The sequence below is a fragment of the Verticillium dahliae genome, genomic scaffold, assembly GCF_000150675.1.
Source record: "Verticillium dahliae VdLs.17 supercont1.13 genomic scaffold, whole genome shotgun sequence".
Taxonomy (NCBI): Eukaryota; Fungi; Ascomycota; class Sordariomycetes; order Glomerellales; family Plectosphaerellaceae; genus Verticillium; species Verticillium dahliae.
The window spans coordinates 763,043-775,833 of NW_009276944.1; the positions used below are offsets into that span (position 1 = coordinate 763,043).

The window sequence follows — 12,791 nt, forward strand, 5'->3', positions numbered from 1 at the left end:
AGCGTCTCCGGCCCAAGCTGAGGCTGACGAGCAACGACGACGTGCCCTCGGTCGATGTCTTTGTCACCTGCTGCGGCGAGGAGGATGATCTCGTTGCCGACACGGTCCGCGCTGCGTCCAACCTCGACTACCCGCGTGATCGCTTCAGGGTCGTCGTTCTCGATGACGGCAAGTCCGAGGGTCTCGAGAACGCCGTGCTCGGCATGTCGCAGACCTACCCGAACCTCGTCTACATTGCGCGTCCCAAGATTCCCGGCAAGCCTCACCACTTCAAGGCCGGCAACCTGAACTACGGCCTCGATGCGGTGCACCAGCTTCCCGGCGGTGCCGGTCAGTTCATGGCCGCCTTGGACGCTGACATGGTATGTTTTACGGTACTTTTTGATGATTTAACCTTGCGTGTGCTTACAATCGATAGATTCCTGAGCGTGACTGGCTTCGTGCTGTTCTGCCTCATCTTCTTGTCGATGACAAGATGGCTCTCGCCTGTCCTCCTCAGCTGTTCTACAACACTCCGGACTCGGATCCCCTCGCTCAGTCACTCGACTTCTTCGTCCACGTCATCGAGCCTATCAAGGATGCTCTCGGTGTTGCGTGGTGCACTGGTTCCGGCTACGTTGTTCGTCGTGAGGCTCTCGACCAGATCGGCAACTTCCCTCTTGGATCCCTCGCTGAGGATGTCGCCACTTCGACACTGATGCTTGGAAAGGGCTGGAAGACGGCGTACATTCACGAGCCTCTCCAGTTCGGCACGGTTCCCGAAGATTTCGGCGGTCACTTGAAGCAGCGTACCCGTTGGGCCATTGGCACGGTCGACACGTCTTTCAAGCTCAACTTCTGCCTGTGGGGTGACAAGGTGCGCGAGATGAGCTTCGCCCAGCGTTTCTCCGGCTTCCTGTACGCCACTCTCAGTCTGTACACTGTCCTCCTGACCATCTCCATGTTCGCCATCCCCATCATTCTCGTCATGGGCAAGCCGCTCGTCGCCTTTGCCACGGATAACCAGTTCCGCTGGCTCATTCGCGCGTGCTTCGCGGGCGACCATCTCGAACCGATTCTGCGAGTTCGCCCTCTTCATCCCCGCCGGCTACCACACGGGCCAGCGCGGCTCGCGCTACCAGCTCTGGATGGCGCCCTACATCGCCCCTTTGCATCGCCCGCTCCTTTATCCTGCCGACCTGGCTCGGGGCCAGGGCCAGGCCTTCAAGCCGACGGGCTCGCTGGGCTCGGCCCTCAACGAGCGCGACGCCCACAGCCGCAAGAACATGATGCGCCGCCTCTGGGCCATCCTCGTCAACTACATGGGCCTCTTCCACCTCGGCTTCGTCTACCTGACTCTTGTCGGCGTCGTCCTGACCTCCTACCGCTGCTTCTACCTCGACACGACCGTCACCGACGTCCTCCGCTGCCTCGTCACCCACGCCTTCTGGCCGCCCCTCACCTTCCTCTTCATCTGCAGCTCCCTCTGGACCCCCGTCGCCTACGCCATCGACCCGCCCACCATGCCCGAGCGCGAGGCCCTGCTCGACCGCGACCCCAAGACGGGCGTCGCCCACCCGACCAGGCAGAGCAAGAAGATTGCCTTTGGAGGCCAGGCCGCGTGGTTCGAGCTCGAGTACACCTTCACCACGGCGTACACGGCGCTCATCTTTGCGGCGTCCTTCTTCCTCTTCTAATGTGTAGATCATGCTCCTCTCCTTTCTCAGTGTGTCTCTGCTTCTCGCTGTCTTTAAGAGCATTTTTGGGGGCCACTGGATGTGGCCGTTGACAGGGGGGACAATAAACTGGTAACAACAATGTAATGATGACAAGACTAGATTAAGATATCCCGGTAAATAGACTGGAAGATAAACATTTCAATTGATTGGCTCGTACTGTGATTGTTTCGCGGTGCATCAATACACCTCTGTGTCCTCCATGCGCAATAATGATGAGGAGTGACTGTCATCGAACCTTGCCTTGCATAGGTATGGATATGGGTATCTTTTCTTGCTTCGATCGTATGCAGCGACTTTGTAATTCATGAGCTCTATATCTCTACGTCTATATCTACGTCTGGTGTATCTTACCCTGACTCTATCTCTACACGCCAAAAGTAATGTCCGTACCAATAGCCGCCTTGCCATGCTACGCCCATCCCAAGGAAGAAAGAAAAAACGCCATATGACCATTCCCCCCCTTCAAGCCCAGCCGATACGGAACAGCTTGTACCCGCTCTCGTCCCCCCTTCCAACGCCCTTCGTCTTCCCATGGTCCTCGGCATGCAAGATCGTCAGCTGACGCCCGTCCGCCCCCGTCGGACGGTCGCGCGCCTCAAACGACGCCTCGACCGTGTCGCTGACGCCGTTGAACCGCCCCTTCTGCCGCACCGTGATGAACAGCCAGAAGACGCCGCTGGGAGACAACAGCGCCGTGGCACAGTCGCGCAGCCACGTCGCGTGTTCCGGGGCGTAGACGACGTCGGCGGCGATGAGCATGTCGGCCTTTTTATCTAGTGGCGCGACGAGGGAGGGGCGGGACCAGTCTAGGAAGGCCGTCTCGACCTGGGGCTTACGGGGGGTGGAAGAAGAAATCGAGGAGGAGGAGGAGGAGGAGGAGGAGGAGGAAGAGGAAGAGGACAAAGGAGAAGAAGGAGACGTAAAGTTGGCGGCCATGTTAGCCGAAAGATTAGCCAGGACGGCAGGATGGTAGTCTGTCGCGATGACGGCAGCCGAGGGGATGCCAAGGCGAGGCAGCAGAGAGCCGAGGACGAGACTGATGAGACCCGTTCCGGCACCGAGCTCGACGATGCGCGGGCACGGGCCGAGGGCGGCGCTCGTGAGGCCGAAGCGGGCGGGTTCGGCGCAGAGTTGCCGTGAGAGCGCGATGGAGGCGCCCCAACTCTGGAGGCCGACATCGTCTGGGTCCGTAGAGTCGCGACCGGAGAGCCCGTCGTTGAGGTGCACCGCGACCGGAGGCTCGCTGGGCGATGACAGCGCAAAGGAGAAGTGGCGCGTGTAGCTCTGGTCGCCCTGCTCGTCGTCGGTTGGAGTCATGTGGAAGGACTCGAGGATGGAGGCGGCCTGGTGGACGGCTCGTTCCATCGTCTCCTCAAGACTTAGGCTTGGGATCTCGGCGGCGCGGGCGATGAAGCGCGTGAGCCAGCGTTCGGTGAAAGAGCGCTCGTAGTCGTCGGCGCGCAGGGCGGCAAGGCGCTGCTGTGTGCTCCCGGGACAGCCCTCGTCATCTTCGGTGGCAGACGTGTAGCCGGAGTCGACGAGGTCCGAATCCGAGCCCTTTGCATGGTCGTGCTTGTGATCCAGGGTAGAAACGAATGAGGCCGTCAGGGGGCAATACAGAGCCGCGAGGTTTGTTAGTGATGCGAAGATCTGGTCCTCAGTGAGCGTGTTCAGCACACGCAGAGGTGGTAGGCTGCCCGAAGGCACAAGCGGACAGCCCGCGGGCTCCATGACGTGGGCAGGCTGGAATGCTCGAAGCTTTGAAGGAGTGACTTGGTGGAAAGAGAAGGAAGAAATGCCTCTTCAGAAACTCATAACAGAGGAAACGCCATGGCGATGAGTCGCATCGACTCGACCTCCGCGTTGACGGCGGGTGACCTTCCTGTTTGCCCTAAGTGGATGGCCCGGGGGTGGGCAGACGAGCGAGTGCCGTGAGGCAGATAAGATAAGGGAGGGGCTAGACCAGGGGCAAAGAAAAAAAATGAGGCTATCGTGAAAATTTTGGTTCGAGGCGAAACGCTCCAGATCCCGGCGGTGGGGGCATCGCCCACGTGCTCCACCGACCGGCTCGCAATGGTCTCATCACGGGACGTCGAGACTTGAATGACATGACTCTGGCCAGTTTCTTGAATTGCACCAAGTGAAGGTGATAAGTACTTGTATACATACCTTCAAAGATGAATCCATCGCTGTCACCCATTGCGGCTGGTGCCATCAAGCTTGGTCAATGAAGAGTATTCCTCTCCATGAAGGAGCCCACTCTTCTCAGTTTGTCCTGACAGGCAATACCCAGATGTCCCGCCTTGTGCGTAGCCCATCCCGTGGGCTTGCTTGCGGCGGCTGAATGCTAAGACCGCCTGAACTTTGTGCTCCTTCATCTCCATTTGCCCTGGCTGAAAAGGCGAAAAGACGTCTCAAGTCTTTCGCTCTTCGAGAAATGCAACGTTTCGCGAGCCTAGTCCTCAATTGACGAGATAGCCCCCAGATAGTGAAGCTCGCTTTTGCCGTGAATTAATCAGCTCGTGGCCGGCGAACCCAAAGCGGTAAGCTCTCTCCGCTGCAGTACGACCATCCAATTGGTTTGTGATGGAGTCATCCTTGGTCGAGTCGACAGGGGTTAACGCTGGGGGATCGACCCTCGAGGAGACTACAAACACCATGCGACCGCCTCGTTGAGCAGCGAACGAGGATGTTCTTTGCCTCCACGCTCGAAAGAACATCAACATGACGACTGAGGAAGAGACCCCCAAACAGGTGCGGGAGCAATTGGCCCTGGAATCCGGCGCCCTTCCCGTCAACGAGCCAGAACAGCAGCAGGCGCCTCAGGGTGAGAGCGAAAACACCCTTCATGCCTGGCTTACCGTCACCGGCGCCGTCCTCGTCTACTTTGTCTGCTTCGGTTTCATGACGAGTTTTGGCTTTTTTCAGGACTACTACAGCAAGAATCGTCTGACCGACTCCTCACCCTCCCTCGTCGCCCTCATCGGATCCCTCCAGCTCGGTCTGATGTACCTCGTCGGACCCATCTCTGGTGCCCTGCTCGATGCATGGGGACCCAAGGTACGGGAGCTGCCCTTTCCAAGATTGCTCTGTTCAAGGCGCGGAGAGACTTAGCAGACACGACTGACCATGGCAGCTCCTCTACATTGCCGGCGCCACAGGTGCCATCATCTCCTGCGTCGGCCTGTCCTTCGCTCAACCCGACCAGATCTGGCAATACTTTCTCAGCCAGGGCGTCCTCTTCGGCCTGACTGTCGCCTTTGGCGTTCAGGTCGCTCTGTCTGTCACTGGCCAGCACTTCAAGAAGAACCGTGCACTTGCCATGGGCATCGTCGCTGGCGGCAGCAGTGCTGGTGGTGTCTGCTTTCCGATCATGTTCTCGAGGCTCGTTCCCAAAATTGGTTTCCCCTGGACAATCCGCGTCGCCGCCTTGCTGTTTCTCGTCTGCTACGTCATCGCCATCCTCATCTCCAAGCCAAAGTCGCCGGTGCGGTCGATCGACTCCATCAGGGACATTGTCGACTTCAACGGCTTCAAGGACGTGCGATATGTCACTCTGGCCCTGGCCACAGTCGTCGGCAACCTGGGCTTGTACGTTCCTTACAATTTTCTCGGTGAGTATCTCCTTCAATCTCCAGGCTCTGTAGTGGAACTGGCTTGCTAACTTTCTTGACAGAGGCCTTCCTGAAGCTTCATCATCCTGAAGCTAGCATCGGTAGCTATCTGCTGCCACTGATCAACGGATCCAGCTTCTTCGGACGTATCAGGTGAGTGTCTCGCCCTGCGATGCACAGCGCGCACATACTGATATGCCTTCCCTCAGCGGAGGCTTCATCGCCGACAAGATCGGCGGTCTCAACCTCCTCTACCCCATGACAATCCTCTCTGGCGTGCTCTGCCTGACCATGTGGCTCCTCGCCAAGAGCGTCGGCCTCATCGTCGCCTTTGCCTGTCTCTACGGTATGAGCCACCGCCTAACTGCATGCGCAAATCCCTCGCGCTGCCTTGCTGTCACCTCCCGCCACCAGCCTCAGCTGACATTCATCCAGGCTTCTGTTCGGGCACCTACATCAGCGTCATGCCCTCCATCGTCGCCCGCATCTCGCCCGAGAAGCACATTGGTGCGCGGCTCGGCGCCTTCTTCAGCCTCGGCGCCATCGGCGTCTTCACGGGTACGCCCATCGGCGGCGCCTTCATCCGCGAGGGCACCGAGAAGGAGTTCCAGGGACTCGTGCTGTTTGGGGGCTGCTGCATGACGGCCGCGGGCCTGTTGCTGCTCACGGCGAGATGGCTCTGCGACCGGAACTTCAAAACAAAGTGGTAGTGGCGTGGACCACGGCGAAGCAGTTGCTGTGAATTTCTGGGGAATTTTGAGCTTGACGGTGCTTCGCGGGGATCTCGATCGCGGAGACGGCGGGGAAGCAGGTGAATAGTCAGAGAAAAGAATTTTGGCATAGCCTTTTGAGCGATGATACCCCATTCGATTAGAATATGAACGAAAAATCTGTCTGAAATAACGGGCCCAAATATGGCCATGACCCTCGCCAATATCCGATTTGCCTCAGTCGTGCGCGTGAACGTGGGATCGCCGCTATCGTATCTGCACTGCGACGAACGCTGCCAGTTAATCCACGGACGAATCCAGCTTCGTCCGATAAAAAGCGGACTTGTTCTCATGCTCCGTTCCAACCTTCTAGTTTCAGGAGCATTCAGGACTCTTGATTGACCTAGAGCGAGGCGGTGTTCACTGCATGACGATGCATCTGATCGACGCATCTACCTTGCCACGGACGAGTCTCTCGGACGACAACTCCTACGGCAGCAGTCGACAGGGAGCGATTCGACGTCAGGCGAGGCATGACAAGTCGGATTGTCGGCACTGGCTGTACCGTACAAATGATCACCACTTCCCGCCGAGGCGCTGAGCTAGGCGCACTGCATTCCACAAGCGTGCTCGATCCTCCCCCCCCCATCCCCACAAGGAACATCGTAAAAAGGCCCCGAATTGGCCACAGCGGCGCTGTGCTGGCACCGCTCTCCAAGTTGCTGTGAGCTCGAATACGAGAGGCCTAGCTTGCACGGCCTGTAGGGCCCGGGCCATTTACAGGGCCTTGCGGCCCGCTAACACGAGCTGGGGTAGCATGGGGGAAAAGGTCCTACAGCCGAGCTAGGCGGTCGGGCCATGTCGTATGGGGCCTGGAGTGGCACGCGAAAGGTCTATTTTTGTTCTGTCCAAAGGACGTCAAGTCGTGGCCACGGCGTAGCCGTCCGCTGACGAGGAGGCGACTGCGCGACAATGCCGGGTGCGACTAGGCCGACAACGAATGAGCGAGGTCTCACCACACGATACGAAGTAAGGTAAGCTGTCTGTCTGTGGATGTTGCTAGGCCGCGTGACGCAGCGATGACCAGCTTCGGCTTAGCCATCAGCTGATTGTCGCGATGCCTCGGAGACTTAGCTATCAAGGCCCAGATCTGTTGATGATCTGCTCGTCTTGTTGAGTATAAAGGAGCAGAGTCGATGCTGCTCAAAGTTGTTCTCGTCTCTTCATCACGCCATCACCACCCTGGTCAAACAATCACAACATTTGCTTTCAACACCACAACACATTCGCTTTCACCTTCGAATCATACTTTTTGAATAATCTCACAGTTCAATCACCCCTCAACTTCCAACATGCAGCTGTCCAACCTCCTCGCCATCTTCACCGTTGCCACTGCCGCCTCGGCCGCCTCTGGTATGATTCCCATCTCCAACAGCCCTTCGTCTAAAGCATACTAACACCCATGTAGTCTCCTACGACAAGGGCTACGACGACGGCTCACGCTCTCTGACTGCCGTCAGCTGCTCCGACGGCGCCAACGGCCTCATCACCCGCTACGGCTGGCAGACCCAAAAGCAGGTCAAGAAGTTCCCCTACATCGGTGGCGCGCCCGCCGTCGCTGGTTGGAACTCGCCCAACGTAAGTGCACCAGTATTGCGTTTTCCATGCTCAACCCCTCTAAAAAGGTGTAAATCAGTGCGGCACCTGCTGGGAGCTCAGCTACAACGGACGCACCATCAATGTCCTCGCCATCGACCACTCGGCCAATGGCTTCAACATTGCCCTCGACGCCATGAACGCCCTCACCGGTGGACAGGCTGTCAAGCTCGGCCGTGTCGATGCCAGCTCCAAGCAGGTCAACAAGAGCAAGTGCGGCCTCTGAGGCGTCTGCGTTATTAGAGGGGCACTGCTGCGGGATATTGATTTCGGATTGTAATTCATGACTGGGGGCAATGATTTGGCATTGGAGTGGGTTTGCATGGGCCTCAAGCGATGTGTTAGCATGTTTGGAGAAGTATAATCTTAATTGGTTTGTGCACTGCGCTTTTGGGTCAAAAGATCTCTGACAGGCCCATCCAAAATGCTACAAGGTCAAGCGGTACTATTCACGAAGGCGACTGATGCCACAACCGAGCTTAGTGTCTCAAGAGGAAGAGAAGAAGCTCGAGGGGCAGGCTCATGGGAGTGAGATCTTATATCCTGAGAATCGGACTAGCACGCTTCGGACCCAATACTTGCTTTGAAGTATGAAGCGAAAGACACGAAAGGAGGTATCAAGATAAAATCAAAGGGGTCGGTCTGACGAAAGGAGGACCGTGTGCTCGTGTCTTGGAAAACTTACTCACAACAGGGACCGTGTTCGTGGATAGATACCTCGACAGGACTGGACTTCTGATGCCGGAAATACTGATAACCATGGCGTGCGTCGCTTGCGATTCAAATTGGCATGCCGCCAAACTTTAGTCGTGATCGAGATTAGGAGGCATTACCCGCCAATCAAGCATAAACGAACAAGATGTCCTCGGCTAGATACAATGCCCAGGTTGCATCTTCCAGCTCCGGATCCTTAGACGCGCAGAAGGTTCCGGCTACCTGATCTGCCGAGCCGGCGGGATTGACATGCAAGGACGTGCGGGGCAAGGGTGATTCGAGGATTTTTGCTGAAATTGAAAAGGATAGGAGGTAACAGCGATCAGCCAAAATAAACTCTCAATATACGGTGTCGATCTCAAACCAGGATCGCGAGATACCCCGGCATCACCGGCGGCGCCGTTACGCCAGCTCAACTTTTGGCACTTGCGGCATTGTCTTTCGTGGTCTGATTCATTTGGGCCGCCAAATCGGACCACCAAACCTGAAGGTCATGTCATAGATCCGTTCTTCCTAGGCCCGTAATATGTGTGGGCTATGGTCCCAACTAGGCTGAGGGTTCTTTTAGCGCCCCTACTTCGGAGGGTTTGCTCTCTGTCAGTGCCCTACTCGAAGTCAAAAGATATTGATACGGATTCTCTTCATTTCTAGACTATCGTGCAACACGAAGTCTCCGAGTGTGGTGTGCACTGGTCAATCAAGAAACCCTTTGCCGAGACCGCCACTGTATAAGTAGAGGTATAAGTAGAGGAGGTTGGGCTGTCTGGTTACCCATTGCCGCACCTGACTCGCACCTCACCCATAGTTGACCGCGTTTTCTTAAGCAACCAACAATGAAGTTTTCTACAGTCGTCGTTGCTGGATTTGCCGTTCTGGGCTCTGCGATGGTGAACAAAGGCGTACAGTTTGGTGACCCGCCCCAAACATCTCCTCCAGTCGATTTCATCTGAGCACTAACATTATCAGACCCGTGTACTCATGACATCCAATGCGTGTCAAACAGGTGTAACAGTGAGTGACAATCACTCATCACCATTCCTTGACAGATTCCTCGAAGGAGACTGGCCTGATAGCTGGCATACGCAGAGGGAAAATGCGACGTTTGTAACAACAGCACGCCAAATTGGGGCGGTACGTATTCGAAAGACCAACAAAGAGACGGCCCGAACGCTAAAGATGCCAATAGCGGAATGTCCACCCCTTTTCACTGGTGCTCGCGGCCCCTGCTGCTACGGATTGTGCCAGAGTCAGTTCCCCTATTTTCTTCCGTTGTGTACTGGAGCTGAAAAAAGAACAGAGGACAGCACCTCGAGCTCGGGTTTCAGATGTGCTCAAGTCAATGGTGTCGTCGACAAACTTACGATCCGACTTGAATCAAATCAACGAGTATTCAAGGCAGGTCAAAGATGACTCGCTTGTCACTCCAGGCTTGGACACTGTTCTTAGCATCCAAGATGGACAACATGCATGCGTGCCAGAGCTCGCGAAAACGAAGTAGATATAAGACACTCAATTGGTGCACTCCGATTGTGCTTGACGAGTTATATAAGTTGATCGTGCTCATAAATGTCAATGATTACTGAGCTTCATCTGTCCATCCGACATCGATCGTGAATGCGGGTGTTGGTGTTCAGCATTCCCACTTCAACGTACCACTTATGCACTTGGGAGCAGGAATCAGGGTCATCGGCACTTGGACAAGGATAACACATGCAATTGTGGGCTATGGAAGAGTAGTGCATCCGTGTATCACCAGCCCTTGATGAAGTGAGCTGTGCACGGCTTCCCTTCCTCTCCCTGTCTGCATGATCGAGCGTATGTTCTGATATGACGGAAAAATAAACTAGTGTCGTAGCTGTCCCACACATCAGGTTGTCGAGGTAAATATTGTGGACGTGTCCTAGGTAGGCTGAATTACCGACGAACTCCGCGACCTGACTCGGCACGGCACTGCTTCACTCCACGACCAGTCACAATCAAGATCCGGATGCATGGTCATAGACGCTCAAACTCGATTAGCTATCTCAATCCTCGTCAACAGCTAGTCTCCGCACGCTAAACAGTGTATAGGTATCAGACTTTGTGTCGACGACATGTAATCTCTCGCACAATCCCAAACAGAGGCACACGAAAACATCCCCCACCAGGGGAATCGCTTAGACCTTGTCGTTGCGGCTGGGCGCGTACGGCTCATCAATCTGAACCTCGGCGCCGTTCTTGCTGTCGCGCTCGTTGAGGCTGTCGGTGGACTTGGCAGCGACCTCGGTGACGCCAAAGAGCTCGTCCATGCGTTCGAGAGAGAGACCCTTGGTCTCGGGGACGAAGAACCAGACAAAGATGAACATGGAGAAGGCGAAGGATCCGAAGATCATGTACGTGCCGTAACCGGCGCGGCCGACAGTGGCGAGCATGACAGGGACACTCCTGGCGACGACAAAGTTGAAGAGCCACTGGGTGGCGGCGGCGAGGGCAACGTTCATGGAACGGAGACGAGCAGAGGGAATCTCAGAGACGTAGATCCAGCACGCGGCTATATGCCGTGTTAGTACAAGGCGAGACAACGGGCAGTGTTACGAGGGATAAACTTACGGCCCCAGCCGAACTGGAAGAAGGCGGCGAAGAGGAAGATGGCGACAAGAGCCATGTAGCCCTGAGGGGGAACGTCCTGGCCCTCCTTGGGAGGCGAGATGCGGACGTAGAGACCAATGTAGAACATGCAGAGACCCTGAGCAATGGCGGTCCAAAGGAGTGACTTGCGGCGACCAAGGGAGTCGGCGGCGAACAGCAGGAAGGCGACGCAAGCAAGGACCTTGACGATACCGTAGATACCGGTGCCTAGGAGAGGGACGGTAGTACCGGTGAGACCGAGGTTCTTGAAGATGACGGGGGCGTAGGTGTTGATGGCGTTGGTACCGGTCATTTGCTACTCAGACTGTCAGTACGGGCGTTGTGATTCGGCACAGCAGGAAACAAGGCTCACCTGGCAGATCATGAGAACGACGGAGATCAGGGCACGGTTGCGGTTACCCTTGATGGTCCACATCTCGCGCATGAGGTTGCCGAAGGTGGCGTCACCGGCGATGATGCGCTCATGCTCAAGCTGCTCCTGGATCTCACGGAACTCCTCCTGAACGTAGGAGTGAGTCTCGGGTAGGTTACGGAGCTTGGCAAGAGTGGACTTGGCCTCCTCCCAGCGATCCATGCGAGCCAACCATCGAGGAGACTCGGGGGCGAAGAACATGCAGACGAAGAGGAGAAGCGAAGGAAGACCTTGAAGCGTCAGAGGGATGATGTACATGGTCTTTCCAGTGGCGTGGAGGGCGGCGCCGTAGTTGACCCAGAAGGCAATCATCATGCCCGTGACGATGAAGAGCTGATAGAGACCTGTGAGGAGACCACGGATGGAACGGGGAGCGTTCTCAGAGATGTACAGCGGGTTGACAGAGGAGGCGGCACCGACACCGAGACCGGCAATGAAGCGACCGACGAAGATGGGGGCGAGATGACCAAGAGAAGCAGCCTGCATGATGACACCGATGCAGATGATGAGAGAAGTTCCGAGGAGAGCCTTCTTGCGGCCCCACTTGTCAGTGATGGGTGAAGCGGCGATGGCACCAACGAAACATCCGGCCTGGAGGGTCGAGACGATGTTGGCTGCCAGGTTGGCGTCCTTGACATTGTTGGTGACGCCGTCAATCAGACCGTAATCCCTGCAAAGAGGTTAGCACTCCGTGTTGCCGGTAGTAACAAGGAGGCGAGTAAGTGGTGAACCTACTCCTGGAAAGGCTTCATGACGACAACGCCGCCAATGACGGAACTGTCCCAGCCGAAGGACATGGCACCGAAACAGGCCGAGCAGGCGAGGGCGAGGACCCTCCATGAGTAGATCTCATGGGGATCAGTTTGCATCGCCTCATTGTGGACGATCTTCTTGAGGATGGAGACAACCATGCTGGGCGACTGTCCGTAGAGGTGCTGCCGCTAGAGATGGCGTACTGAATTGTCGACCGGGTAGGGGAAGGACGATCTGTCTTTCCTTGTCTGGACCTTGCGAGGGTGCAGGGTAGCAGAGGACCGATTTGGGTTGTTGGAGGGCGGTGGAGGACACGAGAGGAAAGACTCCCAAGATGGAGGGGAGGAGGTGTCCTTGATATATGATCTGAGACGCCTGCTGCCAGATGGGATGGGGAGCGATCTTTTGGGGGAACCTGGGGCATCTCTCCACATCTCAAATAGTCGGGCTTCGGACATAGTGTTGCATGGGCCTGAGGGAGCATCTGGCCAAACAAGGGCAACATGCCTGATCATCACCAAAGCCAGCCTCCTAGGCCCCCCCGTTCGTCAGCCATCGCCCTTCACCCCCCCCAGACTCGACCCCA

At 56.4% G+C, this 12,791-nt stretch overlaps 6 protein-coding genes across 6 annotated transcripts; 4 read left to right on the plus strand and 2 right to left on the minus strand.

Moving 5' to 3' along the window:
* Window positions 1–203: 203 nt before the first annotated feature.
* On the plus strand, window positions 204–1,863 carry VDAG_06196 (cellulose synthase catalytic subunit; the record flags this gene model as incomplete). The annotated part of the gene is made up of 3 exons (XM_009659210.1): window positions 204–362; window positions 419–897; window positions 977–1,863. The coding sequence occupies 3 exons, from the start codon at window positions 204–206 to the stop codon at window positions 1,674–1,676; spliced, it is 1,338 nt and encodes a 445-aa protein (XP_009657505.1). The 3' UTR covers window positions 1,677–1,863.
* Window positions 1,864–2,180: 317 nt separating this feature from the next.
* VDAG_06197 (uncharacterized protein) lies at window positions 2,181–3,449 on the minus strand (the record flags this gene model as incomplete). The annotated part of the gene is made up of 1 exon (XM_009659211.1): window positions 2,181–3,449. The coding sequence occupies one exon, from the start codon at window positions 3,447–3,449 to the stop codon at window positions 2,181–2,183; it is 1,269 nt and encodes a 422-aa protein (XP_009657506.1).
* A 993-nt stretch (window positions 3,450–4,442) lies between these two features.
* VDAG_06198 (uncharacterized protein) lies at window positions 4,443–6,042 on the plus strand (the record flags this gene model as incomplete). Its single annotated transcript, XM_009659212.1, has 5 exons — window positions 4,443–4,778; window positions 4,855–5,332; window positions 5,395–5,485; window positions 5,542–5,678; window positions 5,768–6,042. The coding sequence occupies 5 exons, from the start codon at window positions 4,443–4,445 to the stop codon at window positions 6,040–6,042; spliced, it is 1,317 nt and encodes a 438-aa protein (XP_009657507.1).
* Window positions 6,043–7,394: 1,352 nt separating this feature from the next.
* VDAG_06199 (SnodProt1) lies at window positions 7,395–7,924 on the plus strand (the record flags this gene model as incomplete). The annotated part of the gene is made up of 3 exons (XM_009659213.1): window positions 7,395–7,455; window positions 7,511–7,680; window positions 7,739–7,924. The coding sequence occupies 3 exons, from the start codon at window positions 7,395–7,397 to the stop codon at window positions 7,922–7,924; spliced, it is 417 nt and encodes a 138-aa protein (XP_009657508.1).
* Window positions 7,925–9,209: 1,285 nt separating this feature from the next.
* On the plus strand, window positions 9,210–9,995 carry VDAG_06200 (uncharacterized protein). The gene is made up of 3 exons (XM_009659214.1): window positions 9,210–9,543; window positions 9,599–9,658; window positions 9,710–9,995. Exons 1-3 carry the CDS (start codon window positions 9,391–9,393, stop codon window positions 9,908–9,910), a joined length of 414 nt encoding a protein of 137 aa, XP_009657509.1. The 5' UTR covers window positions 9,210–9,390; the 3' UTR covers window positions 9,911–9,995.
* Window positions 9,996–10,568: 573 nt separating this feature from the next.
* VDAG_06201 (quinate permease) lies at window positions 10,569–12,363 on the minus strand (the record flags this gene model as incomplete). The annotated part of the gene is made up of 4 exons (XM_009659215.1): window positions 10,569–10,942; window positions 11,002–11,335; window positions 11,393–12,122; window positions 12,188–12,363. The coding sequence occupies 4 exons, from the start codon at window positions 12,361–12,363 to the stop codon at window positions 10,569–10,571; spliced, it is 1,614 nt and encodes a 537-aa protein (XP_009657510.1).
* Between the last annotated feature and the right edge of the window lie 428 nt (window positions 12,364–12,791).